This window comes from Macrotis lagotis, chromosome 3, assembly GCF_037893015.1.
Source record: "Macrotis lagotis isolate mMagLag1 chromosome 3, bilby.v1.9.chrom.fasta, whole genome shotgun sequence".
Taxonomy (NCBI): Eukaryota; Metazoa; Chordata; class Mammalia; order Peramelemorphia; family Peramelidae; genus Macrotis; species Macrotis lagotis.
In genome coordinates this window covers 8,604,719-8,632,271 of record NC_133660.1, presented here as the reverse complement: position 1 = coordinate 8,632,271, position 27,553 = coordinate 8,604,719, and the positions used below count along the sequence as shown (strand labels likewise).

The following is a 27,553-nucleotide window of genomic DNA, read 5'->3' as shown; positions in this document are numbered from 1 at the left end:
TCCCCTCAGATTCCAGGTCAGGGACTTCCCAACAACACCCCTTCTTCACTTTCTCTCCTCTCGTGCTCCCCCTTCTCCTCTTTTTTCTTTCTTTCCCTCTCCTCTTTCTTCCCCTGCCTTCTCCCCTTCCTCTTTCTCCTTTCTTCCCCCCCCCCAATCTATTAAAGCTTAACACTTTAATGTAAAGCAACATATTGGTTTCTGAGAATGTAAACAGTAATAACAAACATAGTTGTTGCCCCCAAGGACCTTATGATCTAGAGAAGAACACCTAAGTACTCAGACGGTATTTGTGAACTCATGGAGTTGTATGTTCTCTCCAGGGACACAGATTTCCACACATCTACACCTGCACATCTAAGGCGACACTTGTCCATGTCCTTCCATAAATTCACCATAAGAGTCCGGCCAACCTGCTGAGGAGACTTCATAGATTTTTCCTAACATTTGAAGGACCAGCGGAGCCTTGGACTGTTGCCCTCATTGCATCTGCTTTAGGCACCCTTGACCAGGAGGGGCACTCTGCAGTAACGACCGCTTCTCAATGATGCAGAGATATGGCTCCCTTTGTATGAGTGAGATTCTCTACTTTTTGGTCTCAGATGTATATATGTGGATTACCAAATCAGATCTTGGTGCATATGGTGCTGATCCTCCTGCTTTTGTCTTTTCAGTGATGTCAGACAAAGATCTCTGGCAAAATCTCACTATAGGTTAGGTTAAAAAAATTAACTATATGCAGCAGCAACTTTTCAGAAACAATGACCATTTTAATTCTCTCCATTCCTGAGCTAAACTTGAATTAGAATCAAAATCCTGGGAACTCTGAGTTTGAAAGAAACACAGTTTAAATGAAACCTGGAGTCCAGACTCTCAGGGGGGCCAGATTTGAGCCTGGGTGCTTCTGACTCCAGGGCCGGTGCTCTGTCCACTGCGCCACCTAGCGGCCCCTCTTATTTTTTTATTTTAATTTTTTTTCCTCTTTATTGCTCATGAGGGGCTATATTTGGGGGGGGGGAAGGGAGATTATGTTTACTGTTAAACAAGTATATTTTACTAATATACAAAAAAATCATTTGGACAAAAATAAAATCAATATAATAAAAAAAAATTTTAAAAAGAAAAAAAGGAAAAAACACCTAACCAACCAAAAAAAAGAGAATCCCAAAAAAAAGGTCAGTGTAGCTTTGGGGGGGGGGGGGATATTCGATTCCTCCCCTTTCTTTTACATCATAAAATGTGATGAATTCAGAGTTCTGACTGGATAAAATAAGAACAATCATTTGCACGAACTTTTCCAAAAAGGAAACACGTGAACATGACTTTGCACGAGTCCTCGTGACTGACAGCACCGAAGACCTTGGCCAGACTGAGAGACTGGTGACTTTGGGGAGTTACAAAGGACCAAGTTTAATACAAATTACTAACTGCCTTTTTCTTCTGTTTAAGGGTTTATAGGGAGCCCCTGAGTTCAGATCCGGCCTCAGACGCTTCATAATTCCCTAGCCTTGGGCAAGCCGCTTAACCCCGCCGCCTCGCAAAACCCTAAAAGAGCCTTTGTTACCGTCCCACGCGGGAGCGCCAGAGCCCAGCCCGCGGGTCCGCTTAGCGGGGCAGAGAGCGGACCGCGCCCGCGGGAGCAGCGCCGCGAGCCCCGCCGGGAGGGCCGCGAGCGGGGGGACCCGCGCCCCCAGCCCCCGCCGCGGCCGGGCCGGGGCTCCCCCTGCGGGCTCCTCCCCCGCCCCGCGCCCCCAGCCCCCGCCGCGGCCGGGCCGGGGCTCCCCCTGCGGGCTCCTCCCCCGCCCCGCGCCCCCCCGCCCCCGCCGCGGCCGGGGCCGGGGCTCCCCCTGCGGGCTCCTCCCCCGCCCCCGCGCCCCCCAGCCCCCGCCGCGGCCGGGCCGGGGCTCCCCCTGCGGGCTCCTCCCCCGCCCCGCGCCCCCCCCCCGCCCCCGGCTCCCCCTGCGGGCTCCTCCCCCGCCCCCGCGCCCCCAAGCCCCGGCTCCCCCTGCGGGCTCCTCCCCCGCCCCCGCGCCCCCCGCCCCCCGCCGCGGCCGGGGCGGGGGCTCCCCCTGCGGGCTCCTCCCCCCGCGCCCCCAGCCCCCGCCGCGGCCGGGCCGGGGCTCCCCCTGCGGGCTCCTCCCCGCGCCCCCAGCCCCCGCCGCGGCCGGGCCGGGGCTCCCCCTGCGGGCTCCTCCCCCGCGCCCCCAGCCCCCGCCGCGGCCGGGGCGGGGCTCCCCCCTGCGGGCTCCTCCCCGCGCCCCCAAGCCCCCGCCGCGGCCGGGCCGGGGCTCCCCCTGCGGGCTCCTCCCCGCGCCCCCAGCCCCCCGCCGCGGCCGGGGCGGGGCTCCCCCCTGCGGGCTCCTCCCCCGCCCCGCGCCCCCAGCCCCCGGCTCCCCCTGCGGGCTCCTCCCCGCGCCCCCAGCCCCCGCCGCGGCCGGGGCGGGGCTCCCCCCTGCGGGCTCCTCCCCGCGCCCCCGCGCCCCCCGCCCCCCGGCTCCCCCCTGCGGGCTCCTCCCCGCGCCCCCAGCCCCCGCCGCGGCCGGGGCGGGGCTCCCCCTGCGGGCTCCTCCCCCGCCCCGCGCCCCCAGCCCCCGCCGCGGCCGGGCCGGGGCTCCCCCCTGCGGGCTCCTCCCCGCGCCCCCCAGCCCCCGCCGCGGCCGGGCCGGGGCTCCCCCTGCGGGCTCCTCCCCCGCCCCCGCGCCCCCCGCCCCCGCCGCGGCCGGGCCGGGGCTCCCCCTGCGGGCTCCTCCCCCGCCCCGCGCCCCCCCGCCCCCGCCGCGGCCGGGCCGGGGCTCCCCCTGCGGGCTCCTCCCCCGCCCCGCGCCCCCCCGCCCCCGGCTCCCCCTGCGGGCTCCTCCCCGCGCCCCCCCCGCCCCCGCCGCGGCCGGGCCGGGGCTCCCCCTGCGGGCTCCTCCCCGCGCCCCCAGCCCCCCGCCGCGGCCGGGCCGGGGCTCCCCCTGCGGGCTCCCTCCCCCGCCCCGCGCCCCCAGCCCCCCGGCTCCCCCCTGCGGGCTCCTCCCCGCGCCCCCAGCCCCCGCCGCGGCCGGGCCGGGGCTCCCCCTGCGGGCTCCTCCCCGCGCCCCCCGCCCCCGCCGCGGCCGGGCCGGGGCTCCCCCTGCGGGCTCCTCCCCCGCCCCGCGCCCCCCGCCCCCGCCGCGGCCGGGCCGGGGCTCCCCCTGCGGGCTCCTCCCCCGCCCCGCGCCCCCAGCCCCCGCCGCGGCCGGGCCGGGGCTCCCCCTGCGGGCTCCTCCCCCGCCCCGCGCCCCCCGCCCCCGGCTCCCCCTGCGGGCTCCTCCCCCGCCCCGCGCCCCCAGCCCCGGCTCCCCCTGCGGGCTCCTCCCCCGCCCCGCGCCCCCCGCCCCCGCCGCGGCCGGGCCGGGGCTCCCCCTGCGGGCTCCTCCCCCGCCCCGCGCCCCCAGCCCCCGCCGCGGCCGGGCCGGGGCTCCCCCTGCGGGCTCCTCCCCGCGCCCCCAGCCCCCGCCGCGGCCGGGGCGGGGCTCCCCCTGCGGGCTCCTCCCCCGCCCCGCGCCCCCAGCCCCCGGCTCCCCCTGCGGGCTCCTCCCCGCGCCCCCAGCCCCCGCCGCGGCCGGGGCGGGGCTCCCCCTGCGGGCTCCTCCCCGCGCCCCGCGCCCCCCGCCCCCGGCTCCCCCTGCGGGCTCCCTCCCCGCGCCCCCAGCCCCCGCCGCGGCCGGGGCGGGGCTCCCCCTGCGGGCTCCTCCCCCGCCCCGCGCCCCCCCGCCGCGGCCGGGCCGGGGCTCCCCCTGCGGGCTCCTCCCCGCGCCCCGCGCCCCCCGCCCCCCGCCGCGGCCGGGCCGGGGCTCCCCCTGCGGGCTCCTCCCCGCGCCCCCAGCCCCCGCCGCGGCCGGGGCGGGGCTCCCCCTGCGGGCTCCTCCCCCGCCCCCCCCCCCGCGCCCCCAGCCCCCGGCTCCCCCTGCGGGCTCCTCCCCGCGCCCCCAGCCCCCGCCGCGGCCGGGGCGGGGCTCCCCCTGCGGGCTCCTCCCCGCGCCCCGCGCCCCCCGCCCCCGGCTCCCCCTGCGGGCTCCTCCCCGCGCCCCCAGCCCCCGCCGCGGCCGGGGCGGGGCTCCCCCTGCGGGCTCCTCCCCCGCCCCGCGCCCCCCGCCGCGGCCGGGGCGGGGCTCCCCCTGCGGGCTCCTCCCCCGCCCCGCGCCCCCAGCCCCCGCCGCGGCCGGGCCGGGGCTCCCCTGCGGGCTCCTCCCCGCGCCCCGCGCCCCGAGCGGGAGGAAGGGGCGGGCAGAGGGCGGCGCTGCGGGCGCGCCCGGCCCCGGCCCCTCGCTGCTGCGGCGCGGGACGCGGCTGGACATGGCGGCCCAGGTAAGGCGCCCGGCGGGCCCGGGGGGCCAGCGCGGAGCCGGGGCGGCGGGGCTGCTCCCCGCGGGCACGTGCGCACTCATGAGGCGCCCACGGTGTGCGCGGCCGCAGCCCCCACGCTGGCTACATAGTTGCAGCCCGGGACACAGTGGCCACCGCGCGGCCGCCGCGGGCACAGGGAGGCCGTGCCTCCGGTCCTGCCCCCCGCTGTGCCATGAGGTGCCCACCCTGCGTCACTGGAAACAGTAGCCGCCGGCCGCCGCGGGCACAGGAAGGCCGTGCTTCCGGTCCTGCCCCCTGCTGTGCCATGAGGTGCCCACCCTGCGTCACTGGAAACAGTAGCTGCAGACCCTGGGCATTCCTTAGGCGCCCCGTGTGTCACTGGAAACAGTAGCCGCAGACACTGGGCATCCATGAGGCGCCCACTGTGTGTCTCAGGCCACAAGTATTTTTCCAAGCTCTCCTGATACAGGACCCAAAAGGCAGCCTTTGTTTTCCAGGAGCTTGTGGACGACTGCAGAGGGCCTCCATATAGGCCCGGGGGCTGTAGCACTGTCTGGGCCCCGAAAAGCCCCCAGGTCTCCAGTAGAGGTGGGGAGGAGGGCACGAGGGGCGGCCAGGGTAGGACTGAGGTTTCTGAGGCTCGGCCGCCTGCTACAGGAGCCATGTGGAATAAATGACATTGTCTGTAGAAATAGGCCAGACTTCGCAAGTCCGTGAATCCAAGTTGCTCAATCCCCCCTCTGAACCTCGGTCTCCCCCCTGTAAAATGGGGACCTAGGCCTAGATGCCCGTAAGGGCCCTGCGGGCTCCTAATCCGGGTTCCCAAGCGCGGAGCCAATGCGAGAAGGGCCTTCGGTGCCAAAGGACTTTCCAGGACTTTGTCCCTTACGCCAAGGTGGGAGCTCTATAGGGCCTTGTAATATAGAAAGACCTCTCTTGATAACCCTTGTGGGAAAGGTGATGCTTAGCATATCCAGCCTTTCTGGTCCCCTTTTAGAAACTAAAGAAGGTTATTCAGGGATCCGGAAAACTAGGCAGCTCATGATGGACTGGCAGAAAGAAACAAGGGTAAAATAATTGGCATTAACAATCTGTCTTGTATCTCTCAAGTTGCCAGTTTCTCAAAATATTTCATAAGCAATCCACCAGAATTCATTAAGGCCTATTGTGTGTCAGTGAGAAGCAAGATTAGAAACTTGACAGGTGAGGAGAGTGATTTCTTTAGAAATAGGGAAGTTTGCAAAATCTTATAAAAATAAAAATACCAGAATGAGAAAACCCCTTAATTACCTTTAAGAAGCTTAAACACAGGGGTGGCTAGGTGGCACAGTGGATAGAGCACTGGCCCTGGAGTCAGGAGGACCTGAGTTCAAATGTGACTTCAGACACTTAATAATAACCTAGCTGTGTGGCCTTGGGCAAGCCACTTAACCCCATTTGCCTTGCAAAAACTTTAAAAAAAAAGAAGTTTAAACACAGAGGCACATTTGAGAGGAAGACTACTAGCAGTTGGGATAAGGAAAGATTTCATTCAAAGGCACTGCATGAGCATCTTTGAAGAAGTATTCCATATACTGGGGCATCCAACTTAAAGATAGGAAGAAAAAAATGAAACATAGGAGATCCCAAAGGACAGTTTACCTGGGTAATAAAATTCAGACCATATTATCCATATTTAAGGTACAAAGTAGTTTGGATCTGGTTGTAAAAGACATTAAAAACCAAACAGAGAAGTTAGTTAATATTTTATTTTATTGGATAGGCAGTCACTGGAGTCTGAGTGAGGGAGTGACATGGTCAGATCTGTCCTTAAGAAAAAAAATCACTTTGTTAGAGAAGTTAGGATTAGCTGCTGGGGTAGTCTGTAGAGGAGAGGGAATGAGGTCCTCAAACAGGGTGGTAGGTATGTGATCACGTAAACAAGATGTGGTCATCCATTAGCTATGTGAGGTCAGCGAGAGTAAGGAAGCAAAGGGGGGAGCTTGACAGGTGAGAAGAGTCATTTCTTTAGAAATAGGGAAATTTGCAAAATCTTATCAAAATAAGTATTTTTATAGAATTTATTATAATCCAATATTTAAATAGTATTTAAAATAATAGTTACAAAAAAACTGAGGCCAAAAAAAAAAGAAATGGGGAAGTTTGGAAAAGATAGGTGAGTTGTTCAAAAACTAACTGCTCAAAAATGTTTAAAAAAGCATTTTATAAACTGGCATTCGTTCCTCTTTTCTGCAAAATTTATAAAGTACCTAAAAAAGTCGTATATAATTGACAAACACATTCTACTGGAGGAAAATCCAGTGGGTATATAAATGCAAAATATTTGAACATTATTCATTTACATACTGACGGATTTTTGGACCTCCTCAGGTCATGTGACCTCCAGTCTTCTTCAGCAGTAGGCACCAAGAAAGCACCTGATAGGGGTAACTCAGGGCTGAAATTTAGCAAAACGTGAGCCAGGATAATACAAAGGGGAAAGGGAGTCAATGGGAAAGGGAACTAGTCAACTCTAGGGTCAGGACTAACTTGTCTTCTAGTTGGACATAGTGTCCCAGTACAATTATTTTCCTAAAGCTGTCATCATTGTGGAGTGGGGGGTAGGGGTGGGGGAGTGGGCAATGGGGAGGGAGGGAACGAAGCCCTTTTGAGAGGCAGAGGTAAATACAAAACTGAAATTCTGGGCAAAGGGTACAAACATAATCTGGATGTTGTGCTTTTTTCAGTTCCTGAAGCATGTCCCTAATGACTGCCTTGGAAGCTCACTTTTTCTTGCTATTTTTGTTGATTGTTCTCAAGTTTTGGAAACTCCTGGACAGTGAAAGAGCAATTCACGACCTTCCTAAGTTTAGGTTTCTACCAGTTGTTATATGTTGTCCTGTCAGAGGAGGGAAAGCTTTGTGCTTATATACAGCCATACTGACAATCACAGCTACCTAGGATGAAGGCAGAATCAGTGAACTAAATGAATGAGTGAAAAAAAATTTTAGTACATTCTGGGCACTGTTAAGTTCCAGGATTAAGACTGAAAAATGAAACAGTCCCTGCCCCCTAGAAGCTTACATTAATATTAAATAAAAAGCGACACCACCTCTCATGCAGTGGTGATCAGAGAAAGGACTTTTGATCAACCTTTCAAATTTCTCTTTCAAAGCAATGGTAGTGTTAATGTGACTGGTGACTGGAGAGGAAGTATAGTGTAGAAACTACATAAAGTGAGTAGTGATTATTTGTTTCCAATATTTCACATGGCTGTTGCTTTGGATATGCAATAAACAATACATGTTATGTTCTAGAAGCATGTTTGTGTGTTCCAGTATATTTGTCCCCAGATACAATTGTTTTGGCAGGAGTTCAGAAGTCTCCCTCTGGGGTTTTGCTTTGGGGCAAACATCCTTTCTGAAATGACAAAGAATCATATATTTAATATCCAAATCATTTGCTGAATAGTCAAATTTAATACTTATATTTTTGTTTTAGTGAAAACTTGCTCAAAAGATTTTTCTTTTTGCAGATAAGCTTATTTGCTTTTTCTTTATTGACTTTTTTATTTAATGATATCCAAGTTATTTGTGAATCTGATTAGTATTCATAGACAATTATCAGTAACCTCCAAACTCATCAGTGATTTATTCTGTTTTTTATAGAGAATTTTATCTTTAATCAAAAAATAATTCCTTTGTAACAAAGAAAAAGATCAGTGCATAAATCTTGTCTGACACTATATACAATAAAAAGGGACTACCATCTTTTTTGCCTTATTTCTTACCTAGCCTTAATCACTGAATAGGTGTTGCTTTAAACAAACTGAGACCTGGGAAAGACCTTAGCTTAAAAAAAGTGACAATCTCCTACTGCCTCTGGTGCTATCTCTAGTATTCCTGACCTATGTCTTGACCCCGGACTAGATGGCTTTGGAGGAGAAAGTAAGACTGATGTTCTTTGCATCATCCTGCTTCACTTCAGTCCAGTTCACTTTCAAATGAAGGCATCACCTTCCTGATACCATGTCCTTTTTGATAATAAAGGATAAACAACACTTCTGTCCTGGTAGGCTCTCACTTCTCTGTAAGGCAGCTGAAATTTTATTTTAACATCTTCTCTAGGTTCTCCATTGGTTCTTTCCCATAAGAGCAACTTATTCAAGAGAGTCCCTTTCTTCCTTATTCTAGGTCATAAAATGCAAGGCTGCTGTGGCCTGGGAGGCTGGCAAGCCTCTTTCTATAGAAGAAATCGAAGTTGCACCACCAAAAGCTCATGAAGTTCGAATTAAGGTAATTACCATTTGAATTACTAGCAAAGTTTGATCCTTGGTCACAGTTCTCTGGAGAAGTGATTTGATTTGGGGGCTCTTCAGAGAACCTTTCCTATCAGGACAAAAGTGAAGATGAAGCAAGAAAAGTAACTTATCTTGGCAATCAGCAAAGCCATTTGGTTTTTTCCCCCCCTTTCTCTTCCCTTGGGACATTAGTGTCTGCCTCTTTTAGGCCTCCTCTGGGCTCCGCTTCCTACAACTTCTGATTTCTCCTAGGGGTTCTAAGGAAAATGCTACTATTTAGAATCATAACAGACAGTACAGTCTAAGAGGCAGGAACAAGCTTGCCCTTCCCCAAGGCACAAATGCCTTCATACTGCCTTCTATTTCAATAATTCAAAATCATCTTGTATGTCATCATTGGCCCCATCTGCTGCCCTCAGCATATTTTTCTGTAAAGATGGCATATAATATATATTGAGACAAATGAAAAGCCTGAAAAATAGCTTCTGAGTAATTAATAAGCAGTTTGTTAATTAGGCTAGATGATGATCAATAAATTAATGATTAATAGTCTATCTCAGTAAAAAAATCCATGGAGATGCCCAAATGCTTTAATACCTATATAAAAGAGGGGAGTATCCCTGAAAAGTAAAAATCAACACTGATTGGTGAAAAATTAACGAGGGAATAGACTTTCAAATGAAGAGATGAGCTGAAAGCCTTTGGCTACTCTTGCTTAGAAATGAAGCTTAATCATGAGACTGAAACCTCTCCGGCATGCTGGACAGGATAATCCATCTCTAACCAGTTTCCTCTGGTTGGTTTTTCTCCTTCATAAGCTGAGTTCCCCTAGCTGTCAGTGGAAGGTTACAAGGGTCATGAACTTCATGCTTTAGGGATGGAACTCATCCGGATTCGATTCTGTTTACACCATAAACAAAAATAAGGTCCCTAGATGGGTAGAATCCACCCAAATTCATGGAGCATGGACGCTGAAGATTAGGTCAATCTCAAATATTAGCCTTGTTTTTCAGAGACTGAATGAAGAGCTGGTCCCTGAAGGGGGAATTAGAAAGGACTAGCCTTAATCCTAATTTAATAATTGATTATTAAAACAATAGAAAAATAACCATTTCTCTCAGTGTTATAGTGTATGAATCACTGAAATCAATTAAATAAGCATCTGTTAAAGGCCTGCTATATTCCAGAAAAAATAAAATAGTCCCTAACCTGAAGGGAACTTAAATTCTTTCAGGTGAAACGGGCAGGGCAGCATGATATCAAGTTCCATTTGAAAACCAGCTACTTATTACTTGTGTGACCTTGAACACTTCAAGCCTCCATTTGCTCATCTGTAAAACGATGGAGCTAGATTTAATAGCTTTTAAGACCTTTCCAGCCCTAAATATTTGATTCTAGCCAAAATAAAGACATTAGCAATTTTCATTATATATTTTCTGAGCTGCTTACACACACACACATATTCTGTTCCTCTGAATATCCTGGTAGATTCTTGCCACGGCCGTTTGCCATACTGATGCCTATACTCTGAGTGGGGCAGATCCAGAAGGATGTTTTCCAGTGATTTTGGGACATGAAGGAGCTGGAATTGTGGAGAGTGTTGGTGAAGGAGTAACTAAGTTTCAAGCAGGTAGGCTTATGATTAGAATTTGAATTCCTGGGTTTGTTACTGTAAAAAAATCACTTTTTCTCATCAGCTGCCACATCATTTATTGATCAGAACATTGCCTGCTTAGTGATTTGTCAGAATGAGTCTTGGTCTTCATTTGGCAACTACAAAACATTTTGTTCTCTGATTATGTTTGAAGATCCTAAGCAGTTTTGTTCCAAATTGTTCTCATTTAAAAACTCATAATAGCTGATTTTCTTTTAATACTTTACTAAAGTTAAAGTTTTCCCCTAAATGTTCTGGAGTCTCTGTCCTGAGATTATCCCAGTGATTTAAAAATAGGATACTTGGGTGGGGGGGGGGGGGGTTAACATTGTTTACTTTCTCAGTAGTTTTTTGATCCAGCTGAAATCAAATGAAATGTTAAGACAGTCGTACCTTTTATACTTTTAATAACCGTTGCAAGATCTTTTTTATTAAGAAATGAAATTTCTCCACTAAAAAGTATTTCCTATTTCCATGTATTTCTCAGGTGACACTGTCATCCCACTTTACATTCCCCAGTGTGGAGAATGCAAATTTTGCAAGAATCCTAAAACAAATCTTTGCCAGAAGATAAGGTTGGTATCTTTGCAGTTTATGTATATTTTTTAATGAATGCACAAAAATCACCTAACAAGGACCCATTTGATTTTTTTAAAAATAACAAATAATAAAATTAATTTCCTGTTCAACAGTCTGTCTCTTATCAGGTTTTCTTGTTCATTGACAAATTTTAGAAATTTAGCTAGATTGGTTTTATTTATTACTTTTTATGGTCAAGGCCTATCATTTTTAGGAAAGAGAGATTTACCTTATCAGGAAACTTCTATCAATGCAGATCACCACCTGCTCTGAGCTACTTATAGTCATACAGAAGTAGTTCTTAACCTTTTGTATGTCATGGAGCCCTGTGGGCTCCCTCTCAGAATAATGCTTTTATATGCAAAAAATAAGATACTTAATGTGGCACAGCAGATGGAGTGCCTGCCCTGGAGTCAGAAAGACCCAAGTTCAAATGCAACCTCAGGCACATAGTAGTTGTGTGACCTTAGGCAAGCCATTCCCCTCCCCCCCCAAAATACAAAAGGTTACAAAAGCAAATCGATTATATCAAAATAAATAATTTTTTCCATCCAAGTTCATTGATTCTTTAAAATCTACCCATAGACTCCTCGAGGTTCTGTTAAACTCCCAATTAAGGATCCTTGCCTAATAATAATAACAATAATTATAATAACTGATATTATTTATATATCACTTGCTATGTACCAGACACTGATAACTTAATTCAGATTCTTATTTCAGCTGTAGTACCTCACAGTTATTACCTCATTAGATCATTACACCCACCCTGCAGGGTGGTCCCCATTTTACAAAAGAGGAAACTGAGGTAAACGAGTTAAGTGACTTTACCAAGATCATACATGCTGGATTTGAACTCAATTGTTCCTGGCTTCAGGTCTGGAGAGTTCCCTGGGAAATAAATTAAGTGACTTCACACAGCCTGTATGTGTCAAAGGTGCTCTCTTGAACTCAAATCTTCTTGCTTGGAGGCTGGCTTCACCATACTTTCTCTTTTATTTTAAAAAGGGCAAAATAATTTTCCTTTTCACAAACAACAGAGCTCAAGAAAAGAAAATCTTGATTACTTTAATAAATAATTTCCAGACTCTTCATGCAAAAATTTCATCAGCCCGTAGAATTTCTGCCATGCACACTCCTTTTTAATTGGTAAGGATCACAAACTACACTATTGATGTACCTTTTCCATTTAATCAGCCACAGTCTAATTTCTTATAGATTTGAGAATAAGTATTTCAATTAATTATCTTGATTTCTAAGAGCTGTTTTAAGAAAAAGAAAGTCTGACCAAAATCTTATATAAATTATATATATATATAAAAAACTCTAAATAATATCTTATTAAAATAAATAATAAAACATACAGATAATATGCAATGGAATAATTATGTGATTATAAATAAAATAATAAGTCTTATATTAATAACATTAAAATCTTATATATCATCTAAAACTCTAAAATAAGACAGTAAAAAGAAGTGATTATTCTTGTCTCAGATAAGATTTTTAAAAGGCCATCAAGAATATAAATTAAATATAAAATATACATAAATATGCCCATTAAAGTAAATAACTATAAACTATGTTATCCATGGCTTTTATTTGATGATATTATCTGAGACAAGATTATTTATATGTTTTATTATTCTAATTTTGGTCTTTCATGTTATTCTATAATTCTTTCTTTTGTATATTCTCTATGACCTATTTAAGGATCTCATCTGAGACAAGAGTGATTACATTTGTTTTACAGATGAAGAAATTGGGGCTTAGATGTTGTAACTTTCATGATCTATAACCATGAGAAATTCATTCATTCAATAAGTAAAGTTATATGTGCCAGATCTTTGACAAAGTCATTCTCTGCCCTTAAAAGCAGCTTATAGCAAGGCAGCTGCTGCATGACTTTTCCCCCCTTAGGTCCTTTATTCCTAATCTTAATTCATTTGCTTATTTCAAGAGGAAATTTAGCAACTGCTGGTTGTTTATTTGACTTGCTAATGTTGTTAAATATTTTGAGCAAATGGTGATCAATCAACCAACAAGAATTTATTAATTACATTATGCAATCAAATACTCAGTGCTGGTATTATAAAGAAAGGTAAAACAGTCCTGTCCTCATGACTATTAGGACACACTAACATGAAGTGTTGATTCACTGAGTGCAGATTATTTGAATCCCTTGAACTCATGACAAGTTTTGAAAAGAATACATCTTGGAATGCAGACATTGTATGATTTCTTCTCTCGCTTAATCAACTTCTCTGGGTCATTACTTTATCAGATCCAAAACCTTTACCCACATGAATACTGGTATATTCCAAGATATTGACTTTACGTTAGAATTTATTTTATAGTACAAAAACATTTAAATGAAATGAAACTCCAATTTTGTGTTTTCTTAACCTCATCACTGTTTTATTTTTCTAAGTTGGAATTTTGCAAAAATTTCCATTCTGTAAATAAGTTTCTATTATTGTTCAGAGCAGCATGACTAAGTGAGTAAATGAATGAATGAATGAATGAGTGAGTAAATGAAAAGAATTTTTTTTTTAGATTTTTGCAAGGCAAATGGGGTTAAGTGATTTGCCCAAGGCCACACAGCTAGGTCATTATTAAGTGTCTGAGGCCGGATTTGAACTCAGGTCCTCCTGACTCCAGGGCCGGTGCTCTATCCACTGGGCCACCTAGCCACCCAACTTTTTCATTAAAGCTTAACGTCTTAAATATGTGATCTCCATGGGAATGTAAGCTCCTAGTGAGCAGACCATTGTTACTTTTTGTGTCCCTGCTGCTTATGATAGTGCTTTCCACAGAATTTAAAAAATTCTTGGGGTAGCTAGGTGGCCCAGTGGATAGAGCACCGGCCCTGGAGTCAGGAGGACCTGAGTTCAAATCCGGCCTCAGACACTTCATAATGACCTAGCTGTGTGACCTTGGGCAAGCCACTTAACCCCATTGCCTTGCAACCTAAAGAAAAAAAAAATGATTCTAAATCAATGGAAAAGCCACTGGTCATTAGATTAGGGTATAGCAAATCCACAAAGTAGATCCATTTCTGGTATTAAACCATTTGATACTTGTCATATCAGCCACACCATAAGATAGTTATTGTATGCAGTATGATCCCTCTTTTACAGATAAGGAAACTGAGATTAGAAGGATGGATTTTTCCACAGAGCACATACCTCTAAAGTATCTTCCAAACTCCAATTCTAGACTGCAGTTCCTTTTACCACATCATAGATGGTTTCTCTGCTGTGATGATGAAAGAGGTTCACATGAGTCCTGAACTCCTCCTCCCCTGAGAAATTGCAGCTCCTTCACAATAAGATAGGGAAAACTGAAGAGTATACAGGCCCAAGTTGTGCCATCTTCTCCATTCTTTTTTGGTGGATTCATGATTTCTCTTTGGTCCAATTATCATCTTTATTCAGGTTATTCTTAAATTTTCATATTTAGCTCTCTCTCTCTCTCTCTCTCTCTCTCTCTCTCTCTCTCTCTCTCTCTCTCTCTCTCTCTCCCCCCCTCTCTCTCTCTCTCTCCCTCTCTCTCTCTCTCTCTCTCTCCTGAGTGCCAGTCCCATATAATCAGCTGCCTACTAGAATAAACATCTTTACCTGAATGTCCTACAAGTATCTCACATTCAGTGTATGTAAAAACAGATCTCTTAGGGGCAGCTAGGTGGCGTAATGGATAAAGCACTGGCTCTGGAGTCAGGAGTACCTGGGTTCAAATCTGGTCTCAGACACTTAATAATTACTTAGCTGTGTGACCTTGGGTAAAAGCACTTAACCCCATTTGCCTTGCAAAAAACCTAAAAACCAAAAAAACAACAAAAAAAAACAGATCTCTTGTCTTGACCCCCAAAATTAATACTTTTTCTAACTTTTTTCTTCTAATCACTCGTATCACAACTTCAGTCATCCTGGATCCACTCTTTCTCCCTCTCTCCACCCCTTAACCAATCGATTGCCAAGTCTTACCATGTTTTCTCAATAACATCTCTTATCTCTCTCCACTTCTCTTCTCTTGCATGTCTACCATCTTAGTCCAAGCCCTCATCTGTTGCTTTGCATTATTTCCATAATCTAATCTGTCTACATGCTTCCAATCTCTTGTCCAGACCATCTTTGACATATTCACCAAATTGCCATTCCTAATGTACAAGTTTGAAACTGTCACTTTTCTATTGAAAAAATCTCAATGGCATCCTACTGACTTAGAATCAAATTGAAATTCCTCTGCCTGTCATTTAAAACATGAACAAGGAGGATTTCAGAAAAACCTGTAAATATTCATATGATCTGATGTAAAGTGAAATGAGTAGGACCAGAATTATTGTACACAGTAATAGAAATTCTGTATGATGATCGATTATAAATGACTTAGCTCCTATCAGCCATATAGTGATACAAGACAATTACAAAGGCTCATGATGAAAAATACTATCCATATCCTAAGAAAGAACTGTTGGACTCTGAATGCATTTCACTTTATTTTTTGTTATGTATCTTCTTTCACAACTATGAATAATTTGGAAATAAGTCTTAACATAATTAAATATGTCATCTATCAAACTGCTTCAATTTTAGGAAGACGGGAGGGAGAAAAGGAAAAAAATTTGGAACTCAAGATTTTGCAGAACTTTACAAATTTGATAAAAACTATCTTTACAAATAATTGAAAAATAGTGTTAAAACTAAATTAAAATTTTAAAAATTTTCAAATTTAAAAAAAATAAAATAAAATCCATCACAGACTAGCTCCAGTCTATTTTTCCATATTAATTTCCCATTACTATCACTTACACATTCTGCACTATTCCTTATACATAATATTTCATCTCTTACCTTGTGGACAAGGAATGGGAACTGTTTTTTTTTTTTTCTGTGAATGTCCCACACCTAGGACAGTGCTCTAGTTAGGGGCTCAGTAAATGTTTGTTAAATTATAGAATTCTGTATTTGGTTTCCTTTGGTGCATGGTTATGATTCTCTGTATTGTAAATTGAGATTAGTTAATGTTTTGGAAGATTGACTTCAGTCATACTGTTCTTGGGAGGTGTCTGGATTCAAGAGAAAGAGATCTTTGCCAAGACAGAGACTCAGATTCTAGTCCCAATTCAATCAGCTGGGAGATCCTTCAGTCACTTAACCTTTTTGTGGCCTCAATTTTCTTCTCTACAAAATGAGGGCAATGGACCAGATGACAAGTGTCCTTCTAGATCTGGAGATTCTTTGTTCTACAAATCTCTATTTAAAATTTTCTTACCTGCTTTCCTGTGGATTTTATGAAATCCTGCTTTATCCTCTATGTTTCCTTTTTCTCTTCTTTAGAATTACTCAAGGGAAAGGATTGATGCCTGATAATACAAGCCGATTTACCTGCAAAGGGAAGCAAATTTTTCATTTCATGGGGACCAGCACATTCTCCGAATACACAGTTGTGGCTGATATATCTGTGGCTAAAATTGATCCTTTAGCTCCCCTGGATAAAGTCTGCCTGCTGGGTTGTGGCATTTCAACTGGCTACGGTGCTGCTATCAACACTGCCAAGGTCAGAGGATGTTCCATCTTAATTTCTCACAAGAAAAGGGTTTTAGCCCAGTTGTTTTAAAGGCAATATACCCCATGGAGGCTATTCATTGTGCTTATCTATAAAGATGAGATTGACTTGACTTGTTTTGAACTTATTTGCCTGGGGAATTGGATTCTCTCACAGGATCTCTTTGTCTTTCAGGTGGAGCCTGGCTCTACTTGCGCCATCTTTGGCCTGGGAGGTGTTGGCTTGGCTGTGATTATGGGCTGTAAGGTAGCAGGCGCTTCCCGCATCATTGGGGTGGACATTAACAAAGACAAATTTGCAAAGGCCAAGGAGTTCGGAGCCACCGAATGTATTAACCCTCAAGATTTCAAGAAGCCGATCCAGGAAGTGCTGGTAGAAATGACCGATGGAGGAGTGGACTTTTCTTTTGAGTGTATCGGTAATGTTGGTGTCATGGTAAGTATGCTTAGCTTCTTTTGGTCTTATATGGTTGTAAGGTTTTTGTTTGTTTTTATGTTGCCTCAGTTAAAATACAGACTGCAAGATAATAGAGTATCAGGCTTCAAGTGAGCTAGATCCCACCCCAACATTTTCTTTGTAATCTTGGGCAACGCACTTAATCTTCTGGCCTTCAGTGATAAAATGTGCCAAGACTGAGAGAAATGTAACCATCTAGGAACAAATAAAAAACAAACTAACATCCTAGGAACAGTAAGCAAATTTAATAATCTTAGTGTCTGCAACATATTTGTGCAATAAGTAACAAGCTTTAGAGATTCAAAGTAAAATTTTAAAATGAGAAGAGTAGAAGGAAACAAGTTTTTCAGGGGTTTTTGTGGCTGTTCTATTTTTGTCTTTTTAAAATCTTTTTGATATCTTATGTAATGAGAGTTCCATGTTATGGATTGTGAACCAGTACTAGATAATTTCATTTGAGTAGAGAAATTATATTTTAAAGTAATGAACAGTTGATGAGTTGGGGGGGGGTGGCTTTTTTAAATAGGTTTATGTTTTATTTTTTTATTTTTAAGAAAGTCTTAACATCTTCTATAAAAGTCCCTCTCACCCCACTCCATAACATAAGACTTCTGCCAGTTTCTGAAATCCCTCCCTATGTATATCTCCTCATTTCCAACTCTCATTTGGGTCTCTCCTTCTGGGTCTCCAGAGAGCAGCCCTGGAAGCCTGCCACAAAGGATGGGGAGTCAGTGTGATAGTAGGAGTCGCTGCTTCAGGTCAGGAGATCTCCACTCGTCCTTTCCAGCTCGTTACAGGCCGTACATGGAAAGGGACAGCCTTTGGAGGTAATTCAGTGCTATGAATCCATTTGGAGTGCTTTCCATAGCTGAATTTTATGCCAGAGTGGTTTGCATCCTTCAAAAAGTATGCTTTAAAGGTCACTTTCTCCCACCATCAGTTGATATGTATAAATTTAATAGCAACCTAAGCACCGTAAATTATTTTCTTATTTATTTAATGCAATATCAGTGAAAATACTAAGGCTCCTTCTTTGTAGAACTACACAAAAGTGTAATGAAATTTATATAGAAAAACAAGCAAAAATATTGTTTTAAGAAAGACTTTGAGCAAATAAATCATTTTTGACTATTATAAATACCCAACTTAATTATAAAGGACATGTGAACAAAGATACTATCTATATATCCAGAGAAAAATAAATAGAAGCTTGTAAGGAATAATTTTACATAGTGGTAACTACGTGGTGCAGTAGATAGAACACCAGCTCTGGAACCAGGAGGATCTCAGTTAAAATCTAGCCTCAGATACCTAATAATTGCCTAGCTGTATGACCTTGGGCAAGTCACTTAATTCCATTGCCCTAAATAAAAATTTTTTTAAAAAAGATTAGTTTTATATATATATATATATATATATATATATATATATATATATATATATGTATATGTATGTATATATATATACACACACACACACGTGTGTGTGTGTGTGTGGGTAATGGTAACCAATTCTAAGGCAGGGGGCAAGGAAGAGAAGGGACAGAAGGAAAAAAAGAAATTTATATGATAGCTTTACATGATGACCTTATTATTATTTAAGAGGGTTAAATAAGGATTTGCAATTTCACATGCAATCATCTTTTTTATTATACTGTTACGGAAATGCTTGTTATATTCAATAAATTTTTAAAAAATTTTAAATGTATATTCATTAAAAAAACAAATTTAAGAAAAAACTGATGAAAAGTGATCTTGAATTCCCCAGACCTTACTTAAAATAGAATGATAGACCTTAAAACTAGGCCAAAAATTTAACTGATCAGAATAGATAAAGCCAGCATCCTACATAAGTTTAATGTATATTATGCATAGTTAGTGCCTAATAGAAACCTGAAAAATGATTGTCATGAATTAGATGTTATCCTTAATCACCTTACTGAATACCAGCTAGATAATAGATTTGAACAAAAGCTATTAAAAATGTACAAGAAAAATAAAATACTACAGTATCTCAGCTGTGGGGAACTTTTTTTAAAAAAAGCAATAGGGTGACAGTGGATAGAGCACTGGCCCTGGATTCAGGAGGACCTGAGTTCAAATCTGGCCTCAGACACTTAATAATTACCTAGCTGTGTGACCTTGAGCAAGCCACTTAACCCCGTTTGCCTTGCAAAAACCTAAAAATATTTTAAAAATAAAAATAAATAAATAAAAGCAATAGGGAGTCTTAATAAGGAAAAGAGATATGTTTGACTCCAGAATAAAAGCAGATAACTAAAAACAGCAGGGAAGATCGGTGGTAAACCGATTTCTTTCTGTAACCACCAAGTCATAGAACTTATTAAGTTAAAAAATCACAGTGCTAATTCCTAAGCCACAATGAATAAATGATCAAAAGATATGAACAGTTTTCAAAAGAGAAGAAATAAGATTGTTAATAATGTGCTCAACCTCACCAATAGCCGAGAGTTACAAATTAAAACAATGTACCATTGAAAAATAATTAAAAGCTATGAAATTCAATGCTAGGGGGGTTGTGGAGAAATAGGTTCACTCAGCTTTTTGATGTAATTGCAAACTTGTCAAATCTTTTTATAGAGTAATATGGCAGTAGTAGTAAAAATTGCCAAAATAATCATACCCTTTGAATCGTTAGTTCATTGTACAACTATGAAAGTGTTATCAAAAGAACTTGACCAAAGATTTTCATAATATTATATCTAATTTCAAAAACTAGGAAAATAGGGCAAAGGGACTTGAACTCTGATTTCACTGGTTGGAGAGATCCCAGGTCCACTGCAGATTGAGACTTTCTTTACAATTTATAATCTTAGATAATGGTCTAGATTATTGGTTTCAGCTTTTTGGTTTTAGGACCCCTTAAACTCTTAGTTAACAAGGACACCCCCTTTTATGTTAGTTATATTTACTGATATTTATCATATTTGAGATTAAAATGGCTTAATATTGTCATGAAAACAGTGTCTTCTGTGGAATTGCAATTTTTGATTCTGATATTTACTAGCTGTGGGATCTATAAGCAAAGTTTCTTCCCTTACAAAATGAGACTCCCTACCTCTCTTATACACTAATTAGATTTATGAACCACTTCTTACTTCAGGAACGAAGCAAATCAAGTCAGATACCTACCTCCTCCTTACACCAGTAGTTCAGATTTATAAAGACATTTATAAGACATTATAAAGACTCTTTCCCTGTCCACTATCTCCACTTCTCCAAACTCATTTCTTGATTCATAAGGTCATGGATTTCAAACCTGCAAAGAACCTCAGAAGCCACCTGATCCAACTCCCTCATTTTATAAAAACAAGAAACTTGGCACTTAAGGAGTTTGTGACTTGTTCAAGGTCACACAACTGATACATCAAAGATGTAATTTGAAGCCTGGTCCCTTCACTCAGAACCATGACTCTTCCCACTGTACTACTCTGTCTCCTCTGAACAGTTCATGTCCTTCCACTGAACTTCCCACGGATGGGATTTCAAATCTTCATCAGTGTTCTGACTGTCGCCCTTTGCGTGTATGCTAGCTTGTCACTGACCTTCCAAAATTAGGTGCTGATGCCACGACTCAGTGTGACAGTTGTGGTCTGAGTAACGCGGAAAACAAGATAACCTCACTTCCCTTGCAGACGGAGTCTCTGAGGCAGCCTAAGGTCACATTAGCGTTTTTGAACACCATGAGCCAAATAAGTGATGATATTGTTTTAAGATAAGATCTGTTAAAACTCATCATAAAATGTATTTCTACATCCAGGATGATTTTAAATTTCTTTTGCTATTCTCTTTAAGTAAATAATTGAGAGTGAGTTATATTTAGTAGCTTGAAGTAGATAGAACATTTTCATGTGCCTTATTGTTCAGTTATTTTTCAGTGGGTCTGACGCTTTGTGACCCTCTTTTGGGCTTTTCTTGGCAAAGATACTTGGGAGTGGCTTGCCATTTCCTTCCCCAGCTCATTTTACAGTTGAGGAACTAAGGCGAACAGGATGAAGTGACTTGTCCAAGGTCACATAAGTAGTAAGTAAATGAGACCAGATCTAAACTCAGGAAGAGTTTTCCTGACTCCAGACCCAGCGATCTATCCACTGCACCACATAACTGCCCTTTCATGATTCTTGAGGGAAAGGTAAAAAAAAAAAAAAAAAAAAAGAAATGAAAAGTCAATTCATTTAGGTCATGACTGTGACTATGTCTAAAGCCTGCTGGCTTCAGAAATAGTCATCATTTTGCTGGTGGCAATAAACTATAAACTCCATTGATTTTCCAACACCTTCAGGATCAACTATAATATCCTCAACTTTATATTCAAAGGTTTTTGTAATCTAGCCCCCTCCTATCTTTCCAGGCTTTTTGTTCCTCATTCTTCATCATGCTGGTGATGCTGACCTCCTGGCAGTTCTAAAAAGATTTCATCTCTTAGCTCTGGATATCTCTGACTTTCCCCTATGTCTGGAAAGCTCTCTCTGCTTCCCACAAGTCTCAGCCAAAGTCCCACCCTCAAAAGAAGCCTTCCCCAGTACCCTTAAATACTAATGCCTTCCCTCTGAGATTACCCTCACTTTATATATCTTTTTTTTTTCCGGTATTTTTTTTTTTTTTTGGCCTTTTGCAAGGTGAAATGAGGTTAAGTGGCTTGCCCAAGGCCACACAGCTAGGTAATTATTAAGTGTCTGAGGCTGGGTTTGAACTCAGGTACTCCTGACTCCTGGATTGGTGCTCTACCCACTGCACCACCTAGACGCCCCCACTTTATATATCTTAATGAACAGAACATCATCCATTAAACGGTGAGCTTACTGAAAGCCAGAAGAGTCTTTTGCCCAGAGTTTGACACATCATAGACACTTAATTAATTCTAATTGACAACAGTCCATCACCTCACTGGTCATCTGGAATGGTAGTAGATGGGCATGTGGATCAGAGTTCTTAATCTTTCAGAACTTCTTTTGAGATGTTTAAAATTATCCAAAATCCTTTTTCCAGTATTGTGGTTCCTATATGAATTGTTCCCCTGTGCCTGAAATTCACTCTGTATCAGAGTCTACAAGTCTTCACAGATTTCTCTAAAATCATCTTTATTCATCATTTTGTCTATTACCATAGTATCACACTACCTTCATCATGCTATAGTTTGTTCAACCAATCCCAATTGCTGGACATCTAATCAGAGCCAGTTCTTTTGCTGGGTGTATTCTTCCAGAGCCAGGTGACCACTTAAAGCAGAGATTTGCTGATCATTAGTGTAACAGAGGAGATTTTTCTTCCGGTGTAAGTTTGACTCAATGTCTCTGAAGTTGTAGCCTTCTGTGAAATTTTAGGACTTTTCCGGAAATCTTGAAGTCCATTAAAGGAAAAGACTTGTTCTGCTATTTCCTAGCGCCTAAAGATACGGACCATCTTCTGCCTATCTCAGTGTTCACTTGAATTTGATCATTTCACTCAACTTTTGGTTGCTTCTAGGATGGAAGAGTGTAGAAAGTGTCCCAAAACTGGTGTCGGAATACATGTCAAAGAAAATCAAAGTTGATGAGTTTGTGACTCACAACCTACCTTTTGAACAAATTAATGAAGCCTTTGAGCTGATGCACACAGGAAAAAGGTAAACTTTCCCCTTAGCTAAGTCATACACTACAATAACTAATCGAGGATATTTTACTGACATTTCAATAACCTGAGGAAATCATAGTTTATTATCATTTATCCTCCTCATAGAAAGAGCATAATCTAAGTGAGTGTGTGTGTGTGTGTGTGTGTATCCCTAAGGAAAGAACTTTGCTCTCCTATTTCTTTAAAAAAAATTTACGTTCTATCTGCCCTCTCCACCTCTTCTCCACCAAGCACTCAGAGACATCACTTGGCCAAATTGATGATGCTTTGGATCATAAAAGGTTACTGAGCTGACAGATTCCTACATCAGTCACATTTTTTTTTATCTTCATGCTTAAAAAATGTCTTCTATTCCATGCTATTCTTTTCCTTATTTGGGGTGGGGGCAGAGTGATGGGGGGAGGAGGAGAGTGGGATTATCTTTCTCAAAGTCAGTAGTTTATGAACTATAATATTAAAAGCTTTTAAAGCCAGTTTCAATAGCATAAAGTGTGTTGGGTGAAGCAGAAGATTTTCTATTTGTGGTCAATAATTCCGAGTTCTTTCTTTCTCTAGCATTCGAAGTGTGTTGAAGATGTAAATCCTGGAGCAGAATGCAATCATCTCTCAGCTCCTTGTGCCTCTCTAAATTAGTGGAAATGAAGCTACAGACTGACCGGCACTTCCTGCTCCTGTAGTTATCTAATCCTGGGAATATTAGTTTGATATAATTCATGATGTATCTGCTGAATGTCACTAGGATCACATATCTATTTTCTAATCTACTGATCTCATTGTAGGTTGCCTCAAGATAAAATGATTTCTACATTGCTGCATAAAAGCCTTGTTTTTGTTCTCATATTTTGCCTAATTGTGGCCTAGTGGATAGGGTGCTAGCCTTGGAAACTGGCAGTTTGGTTACTGACATATACTGGCTTCAGTACCCCTAGCAATTCTCTAAGATTATAACTTACAGCTACTTATAATGGTAATGATAACTAGCATTGACATAACAGTTTAAGGTTTACAGAATATTTTACAGATATCTCATTTGATTCTCACTGAGAGAGGTAGATTAGCAAAACTAAATACAGCTAGTAAGTGTCAGAGGCAGAATTTGAACCCCAGATCCATCTCCTGTGCCACCTAGCTGCCTTACCTTGCTGCCTTTGTCAGCAGAGGGTGTTTTCGTATAGGGAGTTTACCACATTGTTGACATCATAGATGTGAACTAAAGCAAAGTTGAGGCTCCATTAATTAGTGTCTCCCCTATTATTTAAGAATAATAGTTAGCATTTAAATAGCTCTTAATGTATGTTAGATACTTTATAACTATTATCTCATTTAATCCTCATAACAACCCTGGATTGTGGGTGCTGTCACTTTCATTTTACAAATAAAAAAACTGAAGCAAACAAGGAACTTGACCAGAGTCACACAGCTAGTAAGTATCTGAAACTGTATTTGAACTCTGGTCTTCCCCATTCTGGGCCTGGCATCTTAGATATTATGGTACTAGCTAACTACCTATTTAGGGTTAAACCTGGAAAGGCTCAACCCAATGCCGATCCCTTTATAAACGAAGAGACTGAAGTGGTACAATGAAGGGGATTGATTTGGAGGTGAAGATCCTACATTTGGGTGCCACCACTGTCAATGTATTAACTGTTGGGGCAGCTAGGTGGCGCAGTGGATAAAGTACTGGCCCTGGAGTCAGGAGTGCCTGGGTTCAATCCAACCTCAGACACTTAATAATGACCTAGCTGTGTGGCCTTGAGCAAGCCACTTAACCCCATTTGCCTTGCAAAATCTAAAAAAAAAAAATGTATTAACTATTGATCTTGGATAAGTCATTGTGAGGCTGGACTAAATAACCTGTATGGTCTCTTTCCAATGATGACATCTTGTGGTGAATTTAATTTTTAAATAGGGTGAGGTCAAGGGAGAAGTAGCCAAGCCATGAAGTCAGTTCCTAAACTTGCCCTAATCCAAATGAGAGGTGAGTCAAGGAGGAAAAAAAAGACAAAAACAATAACAAAAAGGTGGCATCATCTATATAGAGCTGGAAGGGATCTTGGAGACCATTGATTGCATTTGCCTCATTTTACATGTGAGGAAACTGAGGTACAGAGAAGTTAAGTGTTATGCCCAAGTTCTCACAGCTTCCAAGTTTCTAAATTGGCATTCAAACCCAAGCATCCCTGCCTTCCAAGTCCCAACAACAGTTTGCAGCAGGGACCTAATCATCACTGTAGCTACTAAAGGTGTACTAGCAAGCCCAGCCACTACCAAACGAACATGCTTTGAAATGTGCTCTCCAAGATCAGTGGTAGAGAACTTCTGTGCCTAGCCTGACTGCCATAGGATTGGTAGAAAAGTCCTTAGCAAGACTCTTTTTGAAAATTTGTGCTGGCATTTTCTACTAGGTCCATTAAACTGTTCCCAATGACTGTGTTTTTTGTATACACATTCCCTGAGACTCACAAATCTGGTTCGACTTTAAGTATTTAGTAGATAGGCAAATGGTACTCAATAGCTGGCACTCTTGCAATCCCTTTTCTTAAAAATAGAATTTTTTTCAAATGCATCGAATTAAAACAATTATCGGTTCAATGAGAAGAAAGACAAATATGCAAATCATTCATGAAAATAAAATTTGTTCAAGCAGATCATTATTTTTGACTAAGAACTTTGCTTTGACTTTTGACACAAAAATAAAAGATCACTAAACTTTTTTTATTATATTTATTCACACCACAATTGGATATGAGACACAGTAAGGATATGGGTTAACAGGGCTAAGGTTCACGAAAAGGCTAAGATAAACACAGAACAGACTAGTAGCTTAAAAAAAAGGGCAAGGTCCTGTTGGATCAGTTTTGCTAGAGTTGTATATGCTATAAAAATCTAGGTCCTCTGGCAAGCCCAAATTCAAAGATCAAGCAATTGAGTCCCTTGCATATGGCAGGCATTCCTAGACACTGGAATGACAAAGACAGAAACAATCCCTATTATTAAGGGGTTTGTAGTCTATGGGGGTGGGGGGAAGCATGCTTGTCTAAGTATATAGGAATATATTTGAGGGATGTAAGACATAAGCAACTGGGGGGTCAGGATAACTTTAGATCAAAATCGGTACTGTACCTGCACTTTGGAAAAGAAAATGGATTCTTCGAGTCAGAGATGACGAGGGTGTACGTTCCAGACATGAGGAAGGACCAGTGAGATGGGAGATTGAGTGGTTTGTATGAAGAAAAGGGGAAGCTGCCTTGAGAATGCATAAGGTCACAAGTGAACATGGAAATCTCCAAGATAGGAAACTATACGCTCCCAAAATTCCTCCTAAAGAAGCAGCAGCCACAGACTAGTTTATGATATTATTTACAAAAATATAATAACCCTTCTAAATTGTCTCCTGTTTAGTTTTACATATTTTTTCCAAACTTAAGCGTACATAGCACCAACATTCCAGTCACCCAAGCTCACAATCCAGTTATGATAATGGTTTCCTCATTCTCACCCCCATTCCCATCCAAGTTGTTGCAAAGGCTATCAGTTTATACTGTCATAACATCTCTCAAGTATACCTTCTCTCCATGCTGGTGCAGGCTTCCATCACCTGAACTATTGCAATATCTGCTGATTTGTCTGCTGCCTCAAGTCTCTCCTCACTTTAGACCTTCCTCCATCTTCCCCAGTCCAGATATGACCTTGTTAACACACACACTAAACCCAGGAGCTCCCTATCACCACCAATATCAAACATAAAATTGGGATTTTTGACCAGATCTCTAATGAGCTGCTCTCCATGCCTTTCCAGTTTTCTCACAGCTTTATCTCATCCCCTATATATCCAAAGATTCTTGAACAAGACATTCCAAATTTAAACAGAGCATTTTCACTGGGTGTCCCCCATGCCTAGAATATTCTTGGTCCTCCTCTCTATCTCCTAGACTTCCCTGGCTTCCTTCAAGATCCAGATAAGATCCCACCTTCTATAAGAAGCCTTCTCTGATCTCTTAATACTAATGTCTTCATTCTCCTATTGGTTATTTCCAATTTATCCTAATCTAGCTTGTTTGTACAAAATTGTTTCCTTGTTGTCTCTTCCACTGAGAACAAGGACTTTTTTTTTCTTTGTATTCCTATTCAGGTATTTGCTAGCTTTGTGATTCAGATTACCTCCCCACCAAAAAATCTATAGTACAGTGAAAATAAAGTCGAAGTCTATATTGTCACAGAATTCAGAAAAACAATGGCATAGAGTAGGTATGTGGTGCAATGAATAGAGAACTGGCTTTGGAATCAGTAAGATTCCAGATTCTTACTGTGTGACCTTGGGCAAGTCACTTAACCCCATTGTCTCATTAAAAAAAAAAGAAAGAAGGTATATAGTATAGAATGGGTTGAAAGATAAATCTAAAGATGAACATTAGATCAATTGGGATCCCAAAAAATATAGTTTTTTTAAATAATATATTGGAGGAAGCATTTAATTATTAGTATGACTAGTTGGATTATATTTCCCAGAATGGGCAATAAAAACCATCCTATCATAAGTACCTGGCACATAAATGCTCAATGTTGTTCAGTCATGTCTGTCTCTGTGATTCCATTTGAGGTTTTCTTGGCAAAGATAATAAATTGGTTTGCCATTTCGTGCTCAAGCTCATTTTAGAGATGAGGCAACCAAGCCAAATAGAGAAAATGGTTTGCCCAGGGTCACATAGTTAAGATCTGAAGCCAGATTTGAACAAATAAAGATGAATCCTGACATCAGGCCCCTATACACTTTGCCATCTAACTGCCCTAATAAATGTTTATCAATAGTATGATAAGTGGGGGGGGGGAGTGGGGGAGGAATAAATAATTATCATATTTCAAGAAAGAAATAAAATTAAATATCATCTGATTTCATTGATCTAAGGAACTCCAAGTGAGAAAATTCAGCCTACCAAAACAAGCTGACATCTTGCTGCAATAAACCAATCAAAGACAGAGTCCTTCAGGTCTCAAATTTATAGAAAGCTGAGATAAAACATCAACATGGCACTAATAGGAGACTCTTCTGTC

The 27,553-nt window shown here is 43.4% G+C and overlaps 1 protein-coding gene across 1 annotated transcript; it reads left to right on the top strand.

The window, feature by feature from the left end:
- The first annotated feature begins 4,229 nt into the window (after positions 1 to 4,229).
- On the top strand, positions 4,230 to 23,321 carry LOC141517248 (alcohol dehydrogenase class-3). Its single transcript, XM_074228085.1, has 9 exons — positions 4,230 to 4,332; positions 8,505 to 8,606; positions 10,100 to 10,241; positions 10,753 to 10,840; positions 16,184 to 16,403; positions 16,587 to 16,847; positions 17,560 to 17,695; positions 22,355 to 22,493; positions 23,057 to 23,321. Exons 1-9 carry the CDS (start codon positions 4,321 to 4,323, stop codon positions 23,079 to 23,081), a joined length of 1,125 nt encoding a protein of 374 aa, XP_074084186.1. The 5' UTR covers positions 4,230 to 4,320; the 3' UTR covers positions 23,082 to 23,321.
- Positions 23,322 to 27,553: the final 4,232 nt, after the last annotated feature.